The 18625-nt window shown below is 30.2% G+C and overlaps 1 protein-coding gene across 1 annotated transcript in view; it reads left to right on the top strand.

The window, feature by feature from the left end:
- The first annotated feature begins 528 nt into the window (after positions 1-528).
- LOC101240038 (laminin subunit gamma-1) overlaps positions 529-18625 on the top strand; it is an 80447-nt gene continuing 62350 nt past the window's right edge. Inside the window, exons 1-5 of the mRNA XM_065790614.1 lie at positions 529-1337; positions 5307-5540; positions 5619-5724; positions 6579-6746; positions 6859-7343. Of these exons, the coding sequence (XP_065646686.1) occupies positions 786-1337; positions 5307-5540; positions 5619-5724; positions 6579-6746; positions 6859-7343 (1545 nt within the window). The 5' untranslated portion in view covers positions 529-785. The remainder of the gene's footprint in view (positions 1338-5306; positions 5541-5618; positions 5725-6578; positions 6747-6858; positions 7344-18625) is intronic.

Below are 18625 nucleotides of genomic sequence, written 5' to 3'. Positions count from 1 at the left end.
GGCTCAGGAGTACCACCCTAGAACAAAGGCGAATACGTGGAGACTTAATTTTACAATATAAAATCATAAAAAATATTTAAAAAACAGATATTCACGTACTCAAAAACAGCCGTCGTAATCAAAATACGGACTACGCAGACACATTAAGCGAGTAGAGAGACAAAATGTAAAAAAATACGCAGTACATGAACATTTCTTCACAAATCGTGTTGTCTCTAATTGGACGCTTTTCATTGTAAAAAGTTATAGACCTATAGTTAACTCCATTTAGGACTTAATTGTTTAGACAATCTGTTGCTTCGTTTCCAACGAAAAACTCAATAGGAAAGAGAAGCCTAAAAAGCGAAGAACCGAAAAGATTCAATTATCTTGTAATTATTTACTATAAAAAATAAATTAAAACTCAAAATCGAGTTAAAGCTTTCTAAACTTGACCCACGGTTAAGAATCAAACTTGCTAAACTTGACCATGGTTTAGAATTTGCGCGCTGGAAATTATTTTTACGCGTAATGAAAGTTTTGGCAACATTTTTTTTCCTAAGGCTTCTTGTTTGTTTACTGTTTATATACATGTGTTTAATCCAAAACATTAATACAAAATATAGCGTCTATCCACATCAACATTTAAAAATAATAGTTATAGAAATAATGTTTGAAAAATTTAAATGCAGTATGCGTAATATGATTCAAAATACTGCAGCATTTTTTAGTTTTTCAGAAAGTTTAATTGTATTTATTAAAAACTAAAATTTCTGCAGCTAAAGTGTATTGATGTTAATTTTTTTATGATGAATTATTTTAACGTATTTGTAAAAATTTGGACTTTATCTATTGCCTTTCAAAATAATTTATTTGTAAATGGCCAATGCGTTTTAAATGTTGCATGTTTTCCTCCATCTATTGATGTCGCAAAATTAATTCCACATAACATGACAATAAACTCTACATGTGGAGAGGTTCCTGAGGACTTTTGTGTGGATACAGATTGTTCACTTAAATGTAATGCAAAAGATGAGCAGACGTCTCATCCTGGAAGTTATCTCATTGATTCATATGATCTTAATACTTATTGGAAAAGTAAAAATTTCGACGAACCTGTGTTTATTCAATGTGATTTTGGATATAATTTGATGTTACATCAAATTACAATAACATTTCAGTTTGAACTTCCATCAAGTATGTATATTCAAAGATCTCAAGACACAGGAAATTCATTTACAACATTAATTTACTTTGCTCTTCGGTGTAATGATACATTTAACATGAAAGAATCAGTTAGTTACAATAAGCTTGATGTTATTTGTCTTCGAATTAAATCAGAAGCTATACAAAACCAAGTGAGAACTTTAAATTTAAATATAAAACATGATAATAACTAGTTATTAAAAAATATTTTTCATTTAAATGGTAAATTTTTTTTTTTCTTAATTCATTAAAAATTATGGTACTTTGCTAGACTCACCATATCATTACTACTATCCTAAAGCTGACTGAGATTCTTTTTATGATTTACTTAGTGACTGTTCTTAAACTAATTTCCTTTATTTCTATGCTGATAAGTGCGCCTCCTATGTAATCTCTTGGATCCAGGCATTCATGGAAGCTTTTATTCCTTCTTATTGGTTTCCAGTCAAGCCTCATTCTGCTCTATTGTTTTTATCTTCTTGTGCAGCTGCTATAACTAATCATAATCATTTTAAATACAGTTTTCACAATCAATACAGTTTTCCATCTTCTCATTCTACAACTGATTTGCTAATTTTTATAACTGAAAGATCTTGTTTTTTCTTGTTTTTTCTTTCACTTTGATGCTTTGGAGCTCTCTCATTTTTATGATATCCTGACTCATGGAACCTTTAACTTTTAAAGTCTTCTGTAAACTATTTCTTTGCTCTTTAACACTATTCTTTGTTTTCCAGTGACTCCCATATTAATAGAGGTCATTTGCAACCTTTTTGGGAGTGAGTCAGCCAAAAAAAAGAATATTAGGGTGTCCCATCCGCCCCCAATAATCTAAAAAAGATCTGTTAATATTCTTAAAACTTTCTATTGGTTCTCACAAGCAACTCTGTTAAATTTTTTTAAAATTTTATTAGATTTAGGGTGAGCACAAAACCCTTGAACACTTATCGGGTTCCTAATATTAATAAAAAAAAAAGTTTTTCAAAAGTATGTGATGTTGTGTCTTAAAAGAAGCAAAATTATATAAAACTTTCAAAAATAATAATCATTTTATTAAAAAATTATTATTTTAGAGTTTATTGCAAAAAAATTTTTTTAACTAAAAATGAAAAAAGTGTATTTCTTTTGGTAATAGTTTCAAACAAAATGATAATTTTTTAAATAATTTAATATAGGTGGTTTTTATTTAATTTAATATAGGTGGCGATTGGGATGCCTTAATATATATATATATATATATATATATATATATATATATATATATATATATATATATATATATATATATATATATATATATATATATATATGCAGGTAAAAGTGAGAAACTTTTCAGTGTACTCCCTTCACTAAAAAGCTGTAGTTTTGACCTGTTTTCCTCACTAGAGGACATGGTTGTTATCAAATAAGTTTTTATATTTAATAATAATATGTTATATTTTCACAATTGTGTATAAAGCTTTTTTTAATTCTTATATTTATTTTTAATTGAAATGTATTTGTATTTCCATAAACTCTCTTAACTAGCATTTTTTTTTCTTCTGAAAAGTTTAAGAATTTCATTGTTTCATTTAAGAATTTCATTGTTTTCATTGAATTTCATGCTGTCACAGATAATATTTTTCATTTCTAACACTAAAATAGTTTAAAAATTTGTTTTAAAGTGATATTTTTTAAAAGACTTTTTTTTATTTTTTTGTTTAATTTACCATTTTTCCAACATTGTTTACAAGTTCTTTAATTGTTTATTAAATAGTTTCAGTAATTGTTTTTCACTTTATTTTAGAATAAAAATTAAAATAAATATAAAAAACGTTATTTGAAGAATCCTGTAAAGAATTTTATTATTGTTTTTAAGAATCCTATAAATTAAGTTTATTTTTCCTGTAAAATGCACTAACAATATAAGTAAAAAAAAAAATTTAAAGCATTAATGTTGAAAAAATCTCATAAATTTTTCCTTAAAGTTAAATTAAGGTGGTACTACCCTATTAAAAACACATTTTTTTTTAAATTCCAAAAGATTGTACTGCCTAGTTCATGAGCACCAGTTTACCATTCTTTAAAAGTTATTAAAAAGTCTATAAATTAGTATAGAAAGGCAACAAGATTAATTTGAAAGTCTTAGCAACAACCTTAGTAACCATCTCTAATTATGTTTTACCCTACTTTTAAAGCCAATTTACTTTAAAAACTATTTATTTATGATGTTCCTTGTTTCTACAATAAAGTAAGTCATAAACAACATTTGTTGTGCTTGTAAAAATTTAAACTTTTCCTCAACATTTGCTTGTATTAATCTTAACATTTGCTTATATTAACATAGACATCTCAACATTTGCTTATATTAATTATGTTCTTTGTTCCTGCATGTTTTTAGCTTTTTTTTGCTGACTCAGCAGCTTCTTATTAGAAAAATAATTAAAAATATGTTTTTTATATTCAGATTGTTTAACACTATCAAATAAAACAGTTTTGTTCTCGAAAATATATCTGATTGTGAATATATTCACAGATACTTTCAGCTAGTCCTGTTGGTCACAAAAGCTCCTAAAGGAAGATATTAAGCTGATAGAAATTAACACATTAAGCTGATAGAAATTAACACATTTATAAAAGATATGAAGTTCTTTCTCTTCTCATGGATAAGGTTGTTAAATTCAGTCTTTTTAATCTTTTCTCATAAAGTAGTTCTGAGTATCCTGTAATTAGTCTTGTTGTTCTATGTTGTACTTTTTCAATAAGGCTAATATCTTTTTTTTAAAATGGATTCCGAATAGAAGACACATATTGAAGATAAGGGCGTACTAGCAAAAAAATTTAACTATATCTGTGTTTAAAAATGAAAATGTATGTCGGATAAGACCTAGAATTTTATTTGCTTTAGAAGCACATGCAGATATATGATAATCATATTTCAGATCGTTTTTTAATATGAAACCAGGGTCATTTTCACATTCTACAGTATTCAATTGATAATCAGAAATGTAATATTTTTTGACATTTTTGTTATATTTTGTTCTTTTAGTAACATGCATAGTTTTACATTTTTCTATATTTAATTATATACTCCAGTCATTGCACCAATTCAAAATAAAATTTATGTTATCCTGTAGATCATTACAACTATTATCATGGATTATCTGGAAAACTTTGCAATCATTAGAATTGAGCTTGCATTTACTTTTTAGTTTATCCGGAAAATTATCAATATAAATTAAAAACAAAGTTGGCCCCAGAACAGAGCCTTGTGGTATGCTACTTAAAGCACTAAGCCATGTAGAAGCAACGTCTTCATGAACAACTCTTTGCCTTCTATTTGGTAAAAAGGACTCAATTTATTTAAGAACTAATCCTTTTATAACGTACATTTCAATTTTGAATATAAGTTTACTATGGTGAACTCTGTCAAATGCTTTAAAAGATCAGTAAAGAGGATATCAATAGGGTAATCTTGATTCATTGCCGCAGTTAGAATATTTTGGCTTTCAAAAAAAGATGCTAAAAGATTTTTTTAATATCCTTTCTAAAATTCTATAGTTGGAAGAATCAAGCTTATTGTCATTTTTAAAAAATGGAACTATGATTGAATCTTTCCATGCTTTTGTTATCTCTCTCGATTCAAGGGGTAGCTTAAAAATGTGTTCAATAGGAATGCTCAAACTTTCAAAGCAGTTACTCAAGTTACACAGTAAACTTGAGTAAAATTTTGGTAAGGCTTTGTTATCATCTTTAGTAAATACAGATTTTAAAAAGGTGTTCAACAAATTAGAAAGTTCTAAAAGGTTATCACTTATTGCACCATTTGGAAATCTAAAGTGCGAATTCCTTCCTTATATTTTTGTTTGCTGTTCATGTATGAATAAAATTTCTTAGGATCGGATTTAGAACTTTTAGCAGAGTTTGAAGGTTTTAATTAGCATAAATATTTAATCAATATATTTTCTCTTTTGTTAAATATTCTCGAATTTATATTTGAAGCTTTGAAATTTCATATTAAACTATGGTAGTTTTTGGGTATGGTTAAACCCACCTATTTAAAATCAAGATGGCCATTATGGCATTTAATATTATTCCTTGATTCTAAATGGAAATTTAAAAACAATTAATATTTTATTTTTTAGATTTCTTATGTTCCAAGAAGAGATGATTATGTTGCCACTGAAGTTCTAAAAAATGGGATTGTTCGTGATTATTATCTTGCAACAAATATTAGAACTGTTCTTAACACATTTTTTATGCCATCTGAGTTTGATAGATCAGTAGCTGATCCCAGAAAGTTTTATTTTGCAATTAGAGACGTTGACATTCAAGCTTCGTGTGTTTGTAATGGAATGTCAAATCAGTGTTCACCAGAGGTATTTTTTTTTTATTAACACTCTAGTGTTTTATCTTTTTTGTCTTTGTTTCTAAAATTTGAAAAAAATTTAATATAGGATTATGGAACTTGCATTTGCCAGAAAAATACTGATGGAAAAAACTGTGAAAGATGTAAAAGTCTTTTTAATAATAAACCTTGGACTTTTGGTCAACCATGTGAAAGTAAGTTTTACTTTGAAAAGGTAGGTTTTTTTACTTAAAAAAGCAAATTTTATCCTTTAAGAAAGAAATGGGATTGAATTTGGTTGAAATATCGGGGTTTTTTTCTCCAGCTAATAGATTATAAAATAAAGATTTTAAATATTTTATTGTAAGATTGTATCCAGGGGTAACTGGAGAGAGTGTAACTGGGGAGGGTGTTTAATACGAGATGTTAAAACCAGATAAAGTTTTCTTAAAATTATTGTTGAAAGATGTTTTGATGTTTCTGCATAATTATGATGTTTTGATGGTACTGCATAATTATGATGTTTTGATGTTTCTGCATAATTATAATGTTTTGATGTTTCTGCATAATTTTTCTTTATCATAAGAAAATGTGTGGTACAAAAAACCCAATATTTTACGATACCATTAAATGGGGATAATTTTAAACTTATAAAGTCACTAAAATATGAAATATTGATTTGTTATAAACATCGACAAAGAGCCAACAATTATTTTCAAAATTTAGAATTGTGATGTCAAAATTAAGAACAAGAATGAATTAAGAATATATAAATATTTTAAAATAAATGATTTCAAATTTTGTTGGTTTCAGTTTTATAAATGAATAAATAAATAAAAAGTAGATGGTTTTTTGAAAAAAAAATTTGTTTTTTCAAATTTTATGTTTTTCAATATATTGTTTTAATTTTTTTTTTTATATATATCTTTTATAAATAAAATAGATACAATGGGTTAACTTTATTCCATACAAAATAGCTACATGAAAAATAAATTTAGCATTTGTATTGTGTTTGTAGGTGGACTTAAATGTAGCAAAATTTTATTAAGTTGTTAACTATGTTTTTAAGGTTGTTCATGTTATTCTCACAGTACTGCTTGTGTTTATGATGCTATTAAAAGATATGGTGTATGTCAAAATTGCATGGATAATACAATGGGTGATAAGTGTGATTTATGTGCAGTTGGTTATTATAGAAATGTTGGTAAACAGCTATATGATAAGAATACTTGTATATGTAAGTTTTTTTTTACCCTATATGCTAAAAAAATATTTGTCATATTTTTTGTCTTTGCATTATATATTAGTATTGTTTTTTTAATTATTTTTAATATGCTATAATTTTGTAGCATGTAACTGCTTTATGAGTGGAGTTTTATTTGGAAGTTCAGTATGCAATCAAGTGACAGGCAAATGCTTTTGTAAAAGTAACGTTGATGGTACTTACTGTGACACATGTAAAGATGGGTTTTATGGCCTCTCTGCTACTGTTTTAAATGGTTGTAATGCATGTGGCTGTTACAGATTTGGTACAATTAATGGAAGTGCTGTGTGTGATAAACAAACTGGAGTTTGTCCATGCAAAATTGGTTTTACTGGACGAACTTGTGCTGATTGTAAACCACTCTACTTTTCTTATCCTTCAAATAATCCATCAGAATGTCGGCCTTGCGGTTGCGATCCTTCTGGTTCAGTTAATATGACTTGCGATAAATCTGGACAATGTCTGTGTCGGCAGAATTATTTTGGTTCCAGATGTGAACAAATTAGAACTGGTTATTTTTCAGCTAGCGTTGGACAATTATTATTTAGTCCACAACAAGTTTCCTCTCCGGTATTTATGTGTTTTAATTTAGTGTATTAAGCCAATTCTTTTTATTATTAATTATGCCAAAATTTTTTTTATCAAGATTTTCCAAATGTTATCTTTTTTATCCTTTAATAGTTTCATGTATGTTTACAGCTGCATCATCAGGATCATCATCATCCTAACATTTTTAGCTTCTACCTATGGCTATTTACAATCTCTGTTCTTAATGCCCATAGATGAACTATTTATCTAATCTTAAACATATTTGTTCTTGATGCTAATAATTTCAATGTGGAAATTGATTTTTAAATAATAATGTTAAAACAACTTGGACAAACATAGCTGTCAAAATTTTAAATATTTTTAAATGTTTATTGTTATTTTCTTTGTGTGTGCTCAAAAACATGATTGAAGCTTACTAATTTTAAAAAACACAAAAAAGTGTTTATTTGAATATAAAACAATTGTTGCTTATTTTTAAAATAAAGTTCTCTGACTTATTTATATATGATTATATTTATAAAGTTTATGATAACTATTAGTTTTAATACATTTATTAAATATTAATTTTAACTTGTGTACAAGTTTGTTTGAAAAATTCTTAAAAAGTAAAATAAAATAATTGATAATAAAGAATAAATAAAAAATTTATAAAAAATTTTCAACATTTTATCAAATTGTTAAACCAGTTTTTTACAGAATAAGGATGTCATTGATATTTTTAAATTTCTGCATAATGTATTCGTTTAAAACTAGTTGATTTTTCCTTAAAATAAAAATAAAATTGTGTTGAACAATGTAATTAGTTAAAGGATGAGTTAAAAAGGTTTTTTTGCTGATGATGCATTTTTTTTCTAAAGAAACAAGTTTATTGTTTTGGAAAAATAAGTTAAATATTGTGGAGAAATAAGTTTAGCTAGTGCAAGTCACTGATAAAAAAGACTAACAGTAGATAAATTTTTTAATTCTTTGTTTAAATTATTATCAGTGCTATAAATATCTTGATGAAATAATATTGTTCATTTTATTAACAAGTAAAATAGTTATTTTTGGACTTCTGAAATCAAAAATGCATACAGGGTTTGACGACCTAAAAATGCACAAGGTTTGATGCCACGTCTGAAATTAGCAACAATAGAAGCAGATCAGACTAGAAAGTCTTTGAGATTTCTAAAGCAGTATTTGTTAATGGAATGGTGTGTTGCTTCAGAGATTTTATTGACAAATTAAAAATAAATTAATTTTTGTAAATATAAATAAAAAAACAACAGTTGACACCATTAATCACTTATAAAAGCATTTTCAATTATATTATAATAATATTGTGTAATATTAATAGTATTTTATATTGATATAATAATTTTTTTTTGTATATTCATATTCTATACAAAGGTGTTGAAAAATGCAAAAAACAGTTGAAGATACTTTTAAGGTTTTGCTGGATCCATAAAACGAACTACCCATTTTTTATGCATGCAACCTATCAAGGTTACCTCCAGTTGGTACAGAACATATTGATGTAAGTGCACTTATACAGGAGGTAGCATATCTTCAAGCCGAAGTGAGGCAATTTGTTCAGATGAAAAATGATCTAATGAACATGAGAACTGCACTTGATCATCTAGTTGCTGTCAAAACTGATTGAGCGGAGCACAATCCATGTCTTGACAGACTAGGCATCCTGCAACATGATGACTTCCACCGTTAAGGAATGGATCTTCACAAACTCTTAGTTCTGAGATTGTCAAAAAAAGAATACCAAGGAAGCAGAATCAACAACAGCCAGCACAAAATATTACACAACCAAAAAAATCAAAGGCTTTTTTTTTAGGATCATCAGTGACAAATATGCAATTGAAATCTAGGATTATATGCTTGCGTATTGATACCAATATTGGGCTGGCGCTGCTTATGAATGTATACATGCCCACTAATTATAACGATGAGGAGAGTCTCCAAGCCTATATTGATATATGCTCCAAATTGAATTATAGTAGAAACAGATACGGTATGCAGTATTATTGCAGGTAATTTTAATTGTTATGAAGGGTCAAGTTTTTATGATGAGTTTTCAAATCTTTCTGCTGAAAATAATCTGGTTAAATCTGATATAAACAGGTTAAATAATGCTTTTACCTATATCAATGTTGAATACTTCATATTAGTAAGAATACTTCATGGCTAGATCATGTCTTATGTAGCCATGCTGTGGATAAATTAGTCATTGCATCAGACCATAGACCATTAGTTTTTTCAATTTTATGCTCAGTAAATAGCAAAGCTGCTACAACAGGTAGTAATTCTACTTTCAAAATGATGCCTAGTAAGCCGGATTTGCAAGCTTGCAACTATTCCATTATAACTCAATATCAACAAAGGGTGAATTATTTACTTCAAAGAGTAAAAGTACCTCTTAGTATATTTAATTGTTTTATATTTCTATGTATTGCTTCTGAAATTGATCTTTTTTACAATAACATTATAAAATGTATGCAATCTGCTGTGGCTGACATGATGCCTCCTAGGGGTTTAAAAGTAAATTTAATGTTCCTGGATAGAATGACTATGTTGCAGATAAACATGAGTTAGCCAGGGATGCATTCAAACAATGGGTAATTAATGGAAAACCTAAACATGAAATTATCTTTGAAAGAATGAAAAAAACTCGGGTTGTTTTTAAACTTGCTTTTAGGTACTGTAAAAATCATACTAAGTAAATCAAAGCTGACAGATGTGCACAGAATATCAATAATGGCAATTCTTTAAAGTTTTGGAACAGTGTGTATGAAATTAGTAATGTAAAGGCAACCAATCATGTTGCTAGTATTGGTGGAGTTACTGGTGACAAGGACATCGTCACTATGTGGAAGAAACATTTTCAAATACTGTATAATTCACTTAATGATAACCAGCATAGAATACAGTTTGAACAGAAAGTGCATTCTTCATTGCTAGACATACCTGTTAGAGTTACTATTATAGATGTTGCCAATGCTTTGCATAAACAAAAAAAGAGAAAGTTTGCTGGACCAGATGACTTGCTTAAGGAATCATTTATATATGGAGGACATAGACTGTCTCTCTATCTAAGCATTTTTTTTAGTTTATGCTTGTTGTATAGACATTTGCCATCAACATTTTGTGAAGCTACGATAATACCTCTAGTAAAATCTAAAATTGGAGACTTAACAGATGTAAATAATTACAGAGCAATCGCAATCTCTCCTGTTTGTTCTAAAATACTTGAAGGTATTTTATTAGAAAGAATCGAATCTCCTGAGAATGCTGATGATTTTCAGGTTTCAGGAAAAATCATACCACATTGTCTTGTACATATTATTTAAAAATTCTATATTTCTAGAGGAAGCCATGTATTCACATGCTTTATAGATTTCAACAAAGCTTTTAATAGCATTAATTATTGGAAACTGTTTTCTAAATTAACTGATCAGGGTATTGCCAAGAATGTTGTCTGTTTACTTGCATCTTGGTACAAGAATCAAACTGTTTGTCAGATGGCAGAAAGTAAACTCTGATAGCTTTACCATAAGCAATGGTGAACGGCAAGATGGAATTGTTTCACTATTCTTGTTCATATTTTATTTAAGAACACTGATTTTCAATATTACGAATATGCATATTGGATGTAACATAGGTGGAACTTTTTAAAATTTTTTGGCGTATGCTGACGATATTGTACTAATTGCTCCGTCTTGGTTTGCATTACAAAAATTATTAACTGCATTAAATGTTGAAGCCACTGCCATTAACATGTCATTTAATACAAAAAATATATATTTATTGGTTTGCATTGCAAATATATATATATTGGTTTGCATTGCAAAAATTATTAACTGCATTGAATGTTAAAGACACTGCCATTAACTTGTCATTTAATACAAAAAAAAAAATATATATATTGGTTTGCATTGCAAATATATATATGTATAGTGGTTTGCATTGCAAATATATGTTAATTGGTTTGCATTGCAAAAATTATTAACTGCATTGAATGTTAAAGACACTGCCATTAACATGTCATTTAATACAAAAAAAAAAAACGATGTGTATGGTATTTAACCCAAAACAGAGATGTAAGATTGTGTCAAGCAATTTTCTACTGTTTACCTTGGCTGGATGTGAATTAACTTTCATTGACAAATTTAAGTATCTGGGTCACATAATAGAAAATGGTTTGTTTGATAATGCTGTTATAAATCGAGAAATTAAATGTCTTTATACGCATACAAACATATTAATCAGACGATTCAAGAAATGCTCGATTAAGGTAAAAGTGCAGGTATTTAAGACCTACTGCCTCTGTTTTTATGATGTGGCTCTATGGACTAATTTTAGTGCTAATACTATGTTAAAGCTAGACTCTTGTTACAAGAAATGTGCTAAAATGCTTTTTGGATATGACAAGTACTCAAGCGCTACAAATATGTTTATGGTACTAGGCTTGCCTAATCTAGATCCTTTATTTGCATAACTACAGACTTAGCCTTATAAATCAGTTAGTTACCTGTGCCAGCAGCAATGCAGCTGTGTATAGATTAAACAGAACTTTTAATAAATTTTTTTTTTTTAATTTTAACTATGGACCTTGTACTTTACTTTTTGTATAAATCAAGTAAATAAATAAATAATAAGGCAAATTAAACATTTGAAAACATTGTTTAACAATATATGAGATTTTGTTTAAATTCATAAAATTTTTACTGTTAAAAATTAACTCATAAAATAAAAAGTTTAATTGTAAAAATGCAAGTCGTGGTTTTATTATTTATTTTTTACAGTTTATCTTAGAATAAAAAAAACAGTTGATACCATTAACAGTGGAACACCTTTTTTGTGGAGGATTTTCTAATTGAATCCATTATTTTAAATGCTGTTTATAATTTTTTTCAAGTGAGTAAATTTCTTAACTGAAAAATTTACTCTGTTTTGCCTGAAATACTAGTCTTCAAAAAAAGCATACTTAATGAAGGCTGTATATATATATATATATATATATATATATATATATATATATATATATATATATATATATATATATATATATATATATATATATATATATATATTTTTTTTTCTTCATCTATTAGGCCCCTTCTTCATCTATTAGGCTGGCGCAGATGTATTTTTAATACATTGTTTCCAGTTTAGGATGTTGAATGCTGAATCTTCTTGACTCAATGCATGGGTTTGCTTGTGTCACTGTTTTTATGACTAGGCAACTCATTCTATTATCTCCTTATGAGGGTACAGCTCTAAAACTCAGTTTTATGGTTCTGAGGCCGGCTGGTAGTCAGGTTTCCCGAACTCTGTGGTAGCTCTCAGAGAGGCTGATTCCATCAACAGCTGAAAAATATCAAAGTATTAACAGTGCCATGTTGCGCATGGATGGTGTCCCTGTTTGTACTTTTGGTGTGCATTGCGGAGGCCACATTTGGAGCCCTTTGTTACGGCTTAGGGTTTATTAGTAGTAATGAGGCAATTGCTTGGGCTATTAAACGGTGTTCTGAGTACTATCTATGCTTTGAGTCAAGTTCTTCAATCTAATTTAAAAATGAATAAAGTACCAAAAACTATAAAACACAAAAAACCATCATCATCACCAAGTTCTCTAAACCTATCATTCACTAATATTCGTGGTCTTCGAAGTAACTTTTCTTCTGTTGAGTCTTATCTCTTGCAAAGTTCACCAGACCTACTTGCTCTTTGTGAGACTAATTTGAGTTCGGCTGTCTCATCTTGTGATCTTAGTGTTGATGGTTATCTTCCTCTGATTCGTAAAGACTCCAATAGCCACATGCTTGGCCTGGGCATTTACATTCGTAAGAATTCACCTGTTTGTCGTGAAACTAGGTTTGAATCCACAGACTATTCTTTCATGTGCTTTCGTTTAGCACCACTTCACGCTATTGCCTTTCTCTTTGTTCTATATCGATCTCCTTCATCTCAAGACTGTACACTTTTTGATGTTATTTCTGATCATATTGACCAAGCCCTCTCTCTTTATCCATCAGCTAATATAGTTGTTGTCGGTGACTTTAATGCTCACCACGCTGAATGGCTTGGCTCTAGTGTCAGTGACTCTGCAGGCATTAAAGCCCACAACTTTTGCCTTTCTCAATCCCTAACTCAAATAGTCAACTTTCCAACTCGCTTTCCTGACAACCCTAATCATTTACCTTCTCTACTCGACTTATGTCTTGTTTCTGATCCTAGTCAGTGCTCAGTTTCTCCACATTCACCCTTAGGTGCTTCTGATCACAGTTTGATCTCTTTAAAACTAATATCTCATTCTTCTTCATCACCTGAATACCCCTACTATCGAACCTCTTACAACTACAGTAAAGCTGACTGGGATTCTTTCCGTGATTTTCTTCGTGATGGCCCTTGGGTAGAAATCTTTCAACTTCCTGTCGACAAATGTGCTTCTTATATAACTTCGTGGATTCAGGCTGGCATGGAATCTTTTATTCCCTCTCGACGATTCCAGGTCAAGCCTCACTCTCCTCCATGGTTTTCCTCACACTGTGCTGCTGCGATTGCCAATCGAAACCGTTACTTCCATATTTATCAGCAAAACAATTCTCCAGAAAACAGACGTCTTTTCATTACTGCTAGAAACAACTGTAAAAAGGTTTTGTCTAACGCCAAAACCCGCTATTCTCAGGTCATGAAATCTCGTATCTCATCTCAAAAATTAGGCTCTCGTGACTTCTGGAGAATCTTTAATAATATCAATAATAAGGGCAAATCTATAATTCCACCTCTCTTGTATGGTTCAGACTTTGTCACCTCACCTAAAGACAAAGCCGAACTGTTTGCTAAAAACTTTTCATCAATATCATCTCTTGATTCCACTAATTGCGTTCTACCTGATATTGCCAACAAACAGGTTGATTCATTGCTTGACATTCATATCACTTCAGCATCTGTATCTAAAGTGATTTCCTGTCTAGACTCTTCTACAGCTTGTGGCCCAGACAACATACCTGTTATTGTCTTGCAGAAGTGTTCTCCAGAGCTGTCGTCTATACTCTCAAAACTATTCAACAAGTGCTTATCAGAGTCTTGTTTTCCAGCCTGCTGGAAAGCCGCATCTGTTATCCCTATCTTCAAAAATTCTGGGGAGCGATCTGATTCGTCTAACTACCGTCCCATAAGTCTTCTTCCTATCATAAGCAAGGTTTTTGAATCTTTAATTAACAAACACTTAATTTCTCATCTTGAATCTAATAACTTACTTTCTGACCATCAATATGGATTTCGATCTTCTCGTTCTACAGCTGATTTGCTAACAGTAATAACTGACAGGTTTTATCGTGCATTAGATGAAGGTGGAGAGGTTAAGGCCATCGCTCTTGACATTTCAAAAGCGTTTGATAAAGTTTGGCATGCTGGTCTTCTCCATAAGCTTTCTTCTTATGGTGTATCCGGCAACATCTTTAAGATCATTGAATCCTTCCTTTCCAATCGTAGCATAAAAGTTGTCCTCGATGGACAACACTCTTCTTCTTATTCTGTAACTTCAGGGGTTCCTCAAGGTTCTATCCTTGGCCCTATACTCTTTTTAATTTACATTAACGATCTTCCAGATATTCTCACATCTATGGTGGCATTGTTTGCTGATGATACTACCATTTATTCTTGTCGTGATAAGAAACCAACACCCTCTGATTGCCTGGAGGGGGCATTTGAGCTTGAAAAGGATCTCACTTCTGCTACAGCATGGGGCTCACAGTGGCTGGTGAACTTTAATTCAGATAAAACTCAATTTTTTTCAGCCAATCGTTATCGCAATAATTTAGATCTTCCTATATTTATGAACGGTGATGTACTCGATGAGTCACCTACTCTTCATCTTCTAGGATTAACTCTTACTTCCAATCTTTCTTGGAAACCATATATCAAATCGGTTGCAAAATTAGCATCTGCTAAGGTTGCATCTCTTTATCGAGCTCGCCACTTTCTTACTCTGGATTCTATTCTCTACCTCTATAAATCTCAAATCCGGCCTTGTATGGAATACTGTTGCCATATCTGGGGTGGATCTTCTAATGATGCCCTTTCTCTTTTAGACAAGGTGCAAAAACGCATTGTAAACATAGTTGGACCTGCTCTTGCAGCCAACCTTCAACCATTATCACATCGTCGTAATGTTGCTTCTCTTTCTCTTTTCTACAAATACTATAATGGGCACTGCTCGAAAGAGCTAGCGTCTCTTGTGCCATCTACTAAAATTCATTCTCGTGTTACTCGTCATTCAATTAAGTGTCATCCTTTTTCTGTGACTGTTCCTAAGTGCTCCAAAAACGCTTATTCGTCTAGTTTTTTTCCTCGAACATCAGCTCTTTGGAATTCGCTTCCTTCATCTTGCTTTCCTGATTCATATAATTTGCAATCTTTTAAATCGTCCGTCAATCGTTATCTTGCTCTACAATCTTCATCTTTTCTCTTACAGTAACTTCCAACTTTAATTAGTGGCTGCTTGCAGCCTTGTTGGAAGCGAAGATGTTTAAAAAAAAAAAAAAAAAATATATATATATATATATATATATATTTATATTCACTAACAATATTAAGTAACATTTTTGATAAAACGGCAATTGGAACAATAAAAACAAAGTTATTTATTTCAAGATCAACATAACTGCTACAATTTTATGTTTTAAAAAAATTCTGTTTCCAAAAAAAACAAGTATAATTGTTACTTAAATTCCATGCTGCCAGGGGTTTCAGGTCATACATCGACTGACAAATAAACTGACTCGCAGCGGAGTACTGCTACATCGACTGAGGGTTTGGTATGGGGCGGCAATCTTTTCTTTCATTATTCTTTGTTTTTTTCTTTTTTTTCTTTCTGAAAACTCCAGATGCTATAAAGATAAACAAAACCAGTGAGGAAATGTTCATCTAAACAAGTTATAGAAGATATATATACATAACTTTTTTCAACTCATTGCAAAACTGACTTTATAAAGGGACTTTTTATGAGGCGTTCTAGCCCAGTTAACTGGGCTGGCTCACTTAATTGAAATTTTTATAGATAAATATTACCCATGCCAAGATTTTGTTTAAGTGAGCCAGCTAGGTTAAACAGGCTAGTCTGCCATATATAAACAGTCCCTAAATGAACATTCAAAATAAATGTGACAAAAGTAAAAAAACATTAAAAGTTTTTTTATGAAGTATAATGTTTTGTCAATAACTGTTATTACAAATGCAAGATTATCATGTCTGATTTTCATTTTAGTACTTTGTTGCACCACCTCATGCTTTTTACAAGCTTTGGCATGACGCCAGCACCAATTGAAATCCAAGTTTTACTGAGAACCTCATACAATTATTTTTTATTTGTTTCTTTTGAAGGAAGCATTTAAATTTTAAAACTTCTAATAAACTTTCAATGGGGTTAAGGTCAGGGTAGTCATTTATGGATGTCAACTTTACTTTTTTTGAGGAACTGTGTGGCCACTTTGCTAGTGTGTTTATAGTCACTGTCTTGTTAAAAAAAGAGTTTGCGATCTAAATTCAATTCTTTAGCGGATTAGATTAATGTAAATTTTTTGGAAAGCAAATCAACATACATTTTTTTTTAAACATCTTCGCTTCCAACAAGGTTGCAAGCAACCACTAATTAGAGTTGGAAGTTACTGGAAGAGAAAAGATGAAGATTGAAGAGTAAGATAATGATTGACAGATGACTTAAAGTATTGCAAATTATATGAATCAGGAAAACAAGATGAAGGATGCGAATTCCAAAAAACTGATGTTCGAAGAAAAAAACTAGAGGAATAAGAGTTTTTGGACCACCTAGGAACAGTCACAAAAAAAGGATGAGACTTAATCTAATAACGAGTAACACGAGAATGAATTTTAGTAGATGGCACAAGAGACACTAGCTCTTTAGAGCAGTGCCTATTATAGTATTTGTAGGAAAGAGAAAAAGAAGTAACATTATGGCGATGTGATAATGGAGGTTGGCTGCAAGAGCAGGTCCAACTATGTTTACAATGCGTTTTTGCACCTTGTCTAAAAAAGAAAGGGCATCATTAGAAGATCCGCCCCAGATATGGCAACAGTATTCCATACAAGGCCAGATTTTAAATTTATAGAGATAGAGAATAGAATCCGGAGTAAGAAAGTGTTGAGCTCGATAAAGAGATGCAACCTTAGCAGATGTTAATTTTGCAACTCTTTATCACTTTTTGAAGCCAAATTTACTCTCATTAAACTATAACAAAGAATTCTAAAATGCCTTACCATTTTAATTCTTTTCTGTAAAGTCAAGTACCATTTCGACTAGAAACATATTATTTGAGATTTTCAACAATCTGTCTTGGGGTTATTGTCAAGTTTTTCTTTGCTATCCATGCATTTAGAATATCAGTTTTTGTTGACATCTTGGGGGGGTCAAGTCTTTTTTGGTTTTCAACAGAACCAGTTGTTTCATATTTTATACACGTCTTTCTAACATCACTTATTGATATTTGATATTTTTCAGCACATTTTTTTTAGGTTAGGTCCTTTTTTCAATCACTAATGATCAGATGTCTATTGTCCAATGAATAATTTTGATGATAAACCCTTATTATTATTATTTTTGATTTTTTTAAAAATAAATTCAAAAAAATATAGTTTGAAATGCTTCTTTTTAATAGCTTTAACAAAATATTTAAAAAAATTATTATTTTTAATAATTAGGTATTGACAAAACATATTTTATAATAAAAACTTAGTTGTTTCTTACTTTTGTCACGTTTATTTTGGTTAGAAAAAGCGTAAGATAATTTCATAGATAAATTTAGATAAGTGTAAGCTAATCTCATTTAAAAGAGTTAGTTTTCCAAGGAGCTTTGTAGAAGGCTTCCTAAACAAAGACCTAATAGATGAAGAAGAGGTTTGAAGCTGGTATGCAGAATAATTCTGTTGACCAGCTTCAAACCTCTTCTTCATCTATTAGGCTGGCGTAAATGTAAACCTGTGTTACATTGTTTCCTGCCTAGGATGAAGAATGTTGGATCTTTTTAACTCTACTCATAGGTTTTTGTTTGTGCCTCCTAGATAGTGGCTATGCAACTCTTTCTGTTATCTTTAATAAGGGTACAGCTCTTAAACTCAGTTTAATGCGGTAGCTCTCAGAAAGGCTGATTCCATCGATGGTTGTAAAATATTAGAGTATTAACAATGCCATGTTGAGTATGGGTAGTGTCCCTGTTAATGCCTTTGGTGCATTGTCAAGGCCATATAAGAAGCCCTAAGTTATGAATTTAGGTTAATTAGCAGGATTG

Source organism: Hydra vulgaris, chromosome 02 (assembly GCF_038396675.1).
Source record: "Hydra vulgaris chromosome 02, alternate assembly HydraT2T_AEP".
In the NCBI taxonomy this organism is placed as follows: domain Eukaryota; kingdom Metazoa; phylum Cnidaria; class Hydrozoa; order Anthoathecata; family Hydridae; genus Hydra; species Hydra vulgaris.
This window is presented reverse-complemented; position numbering and strand designations above follow the sequence as displayed.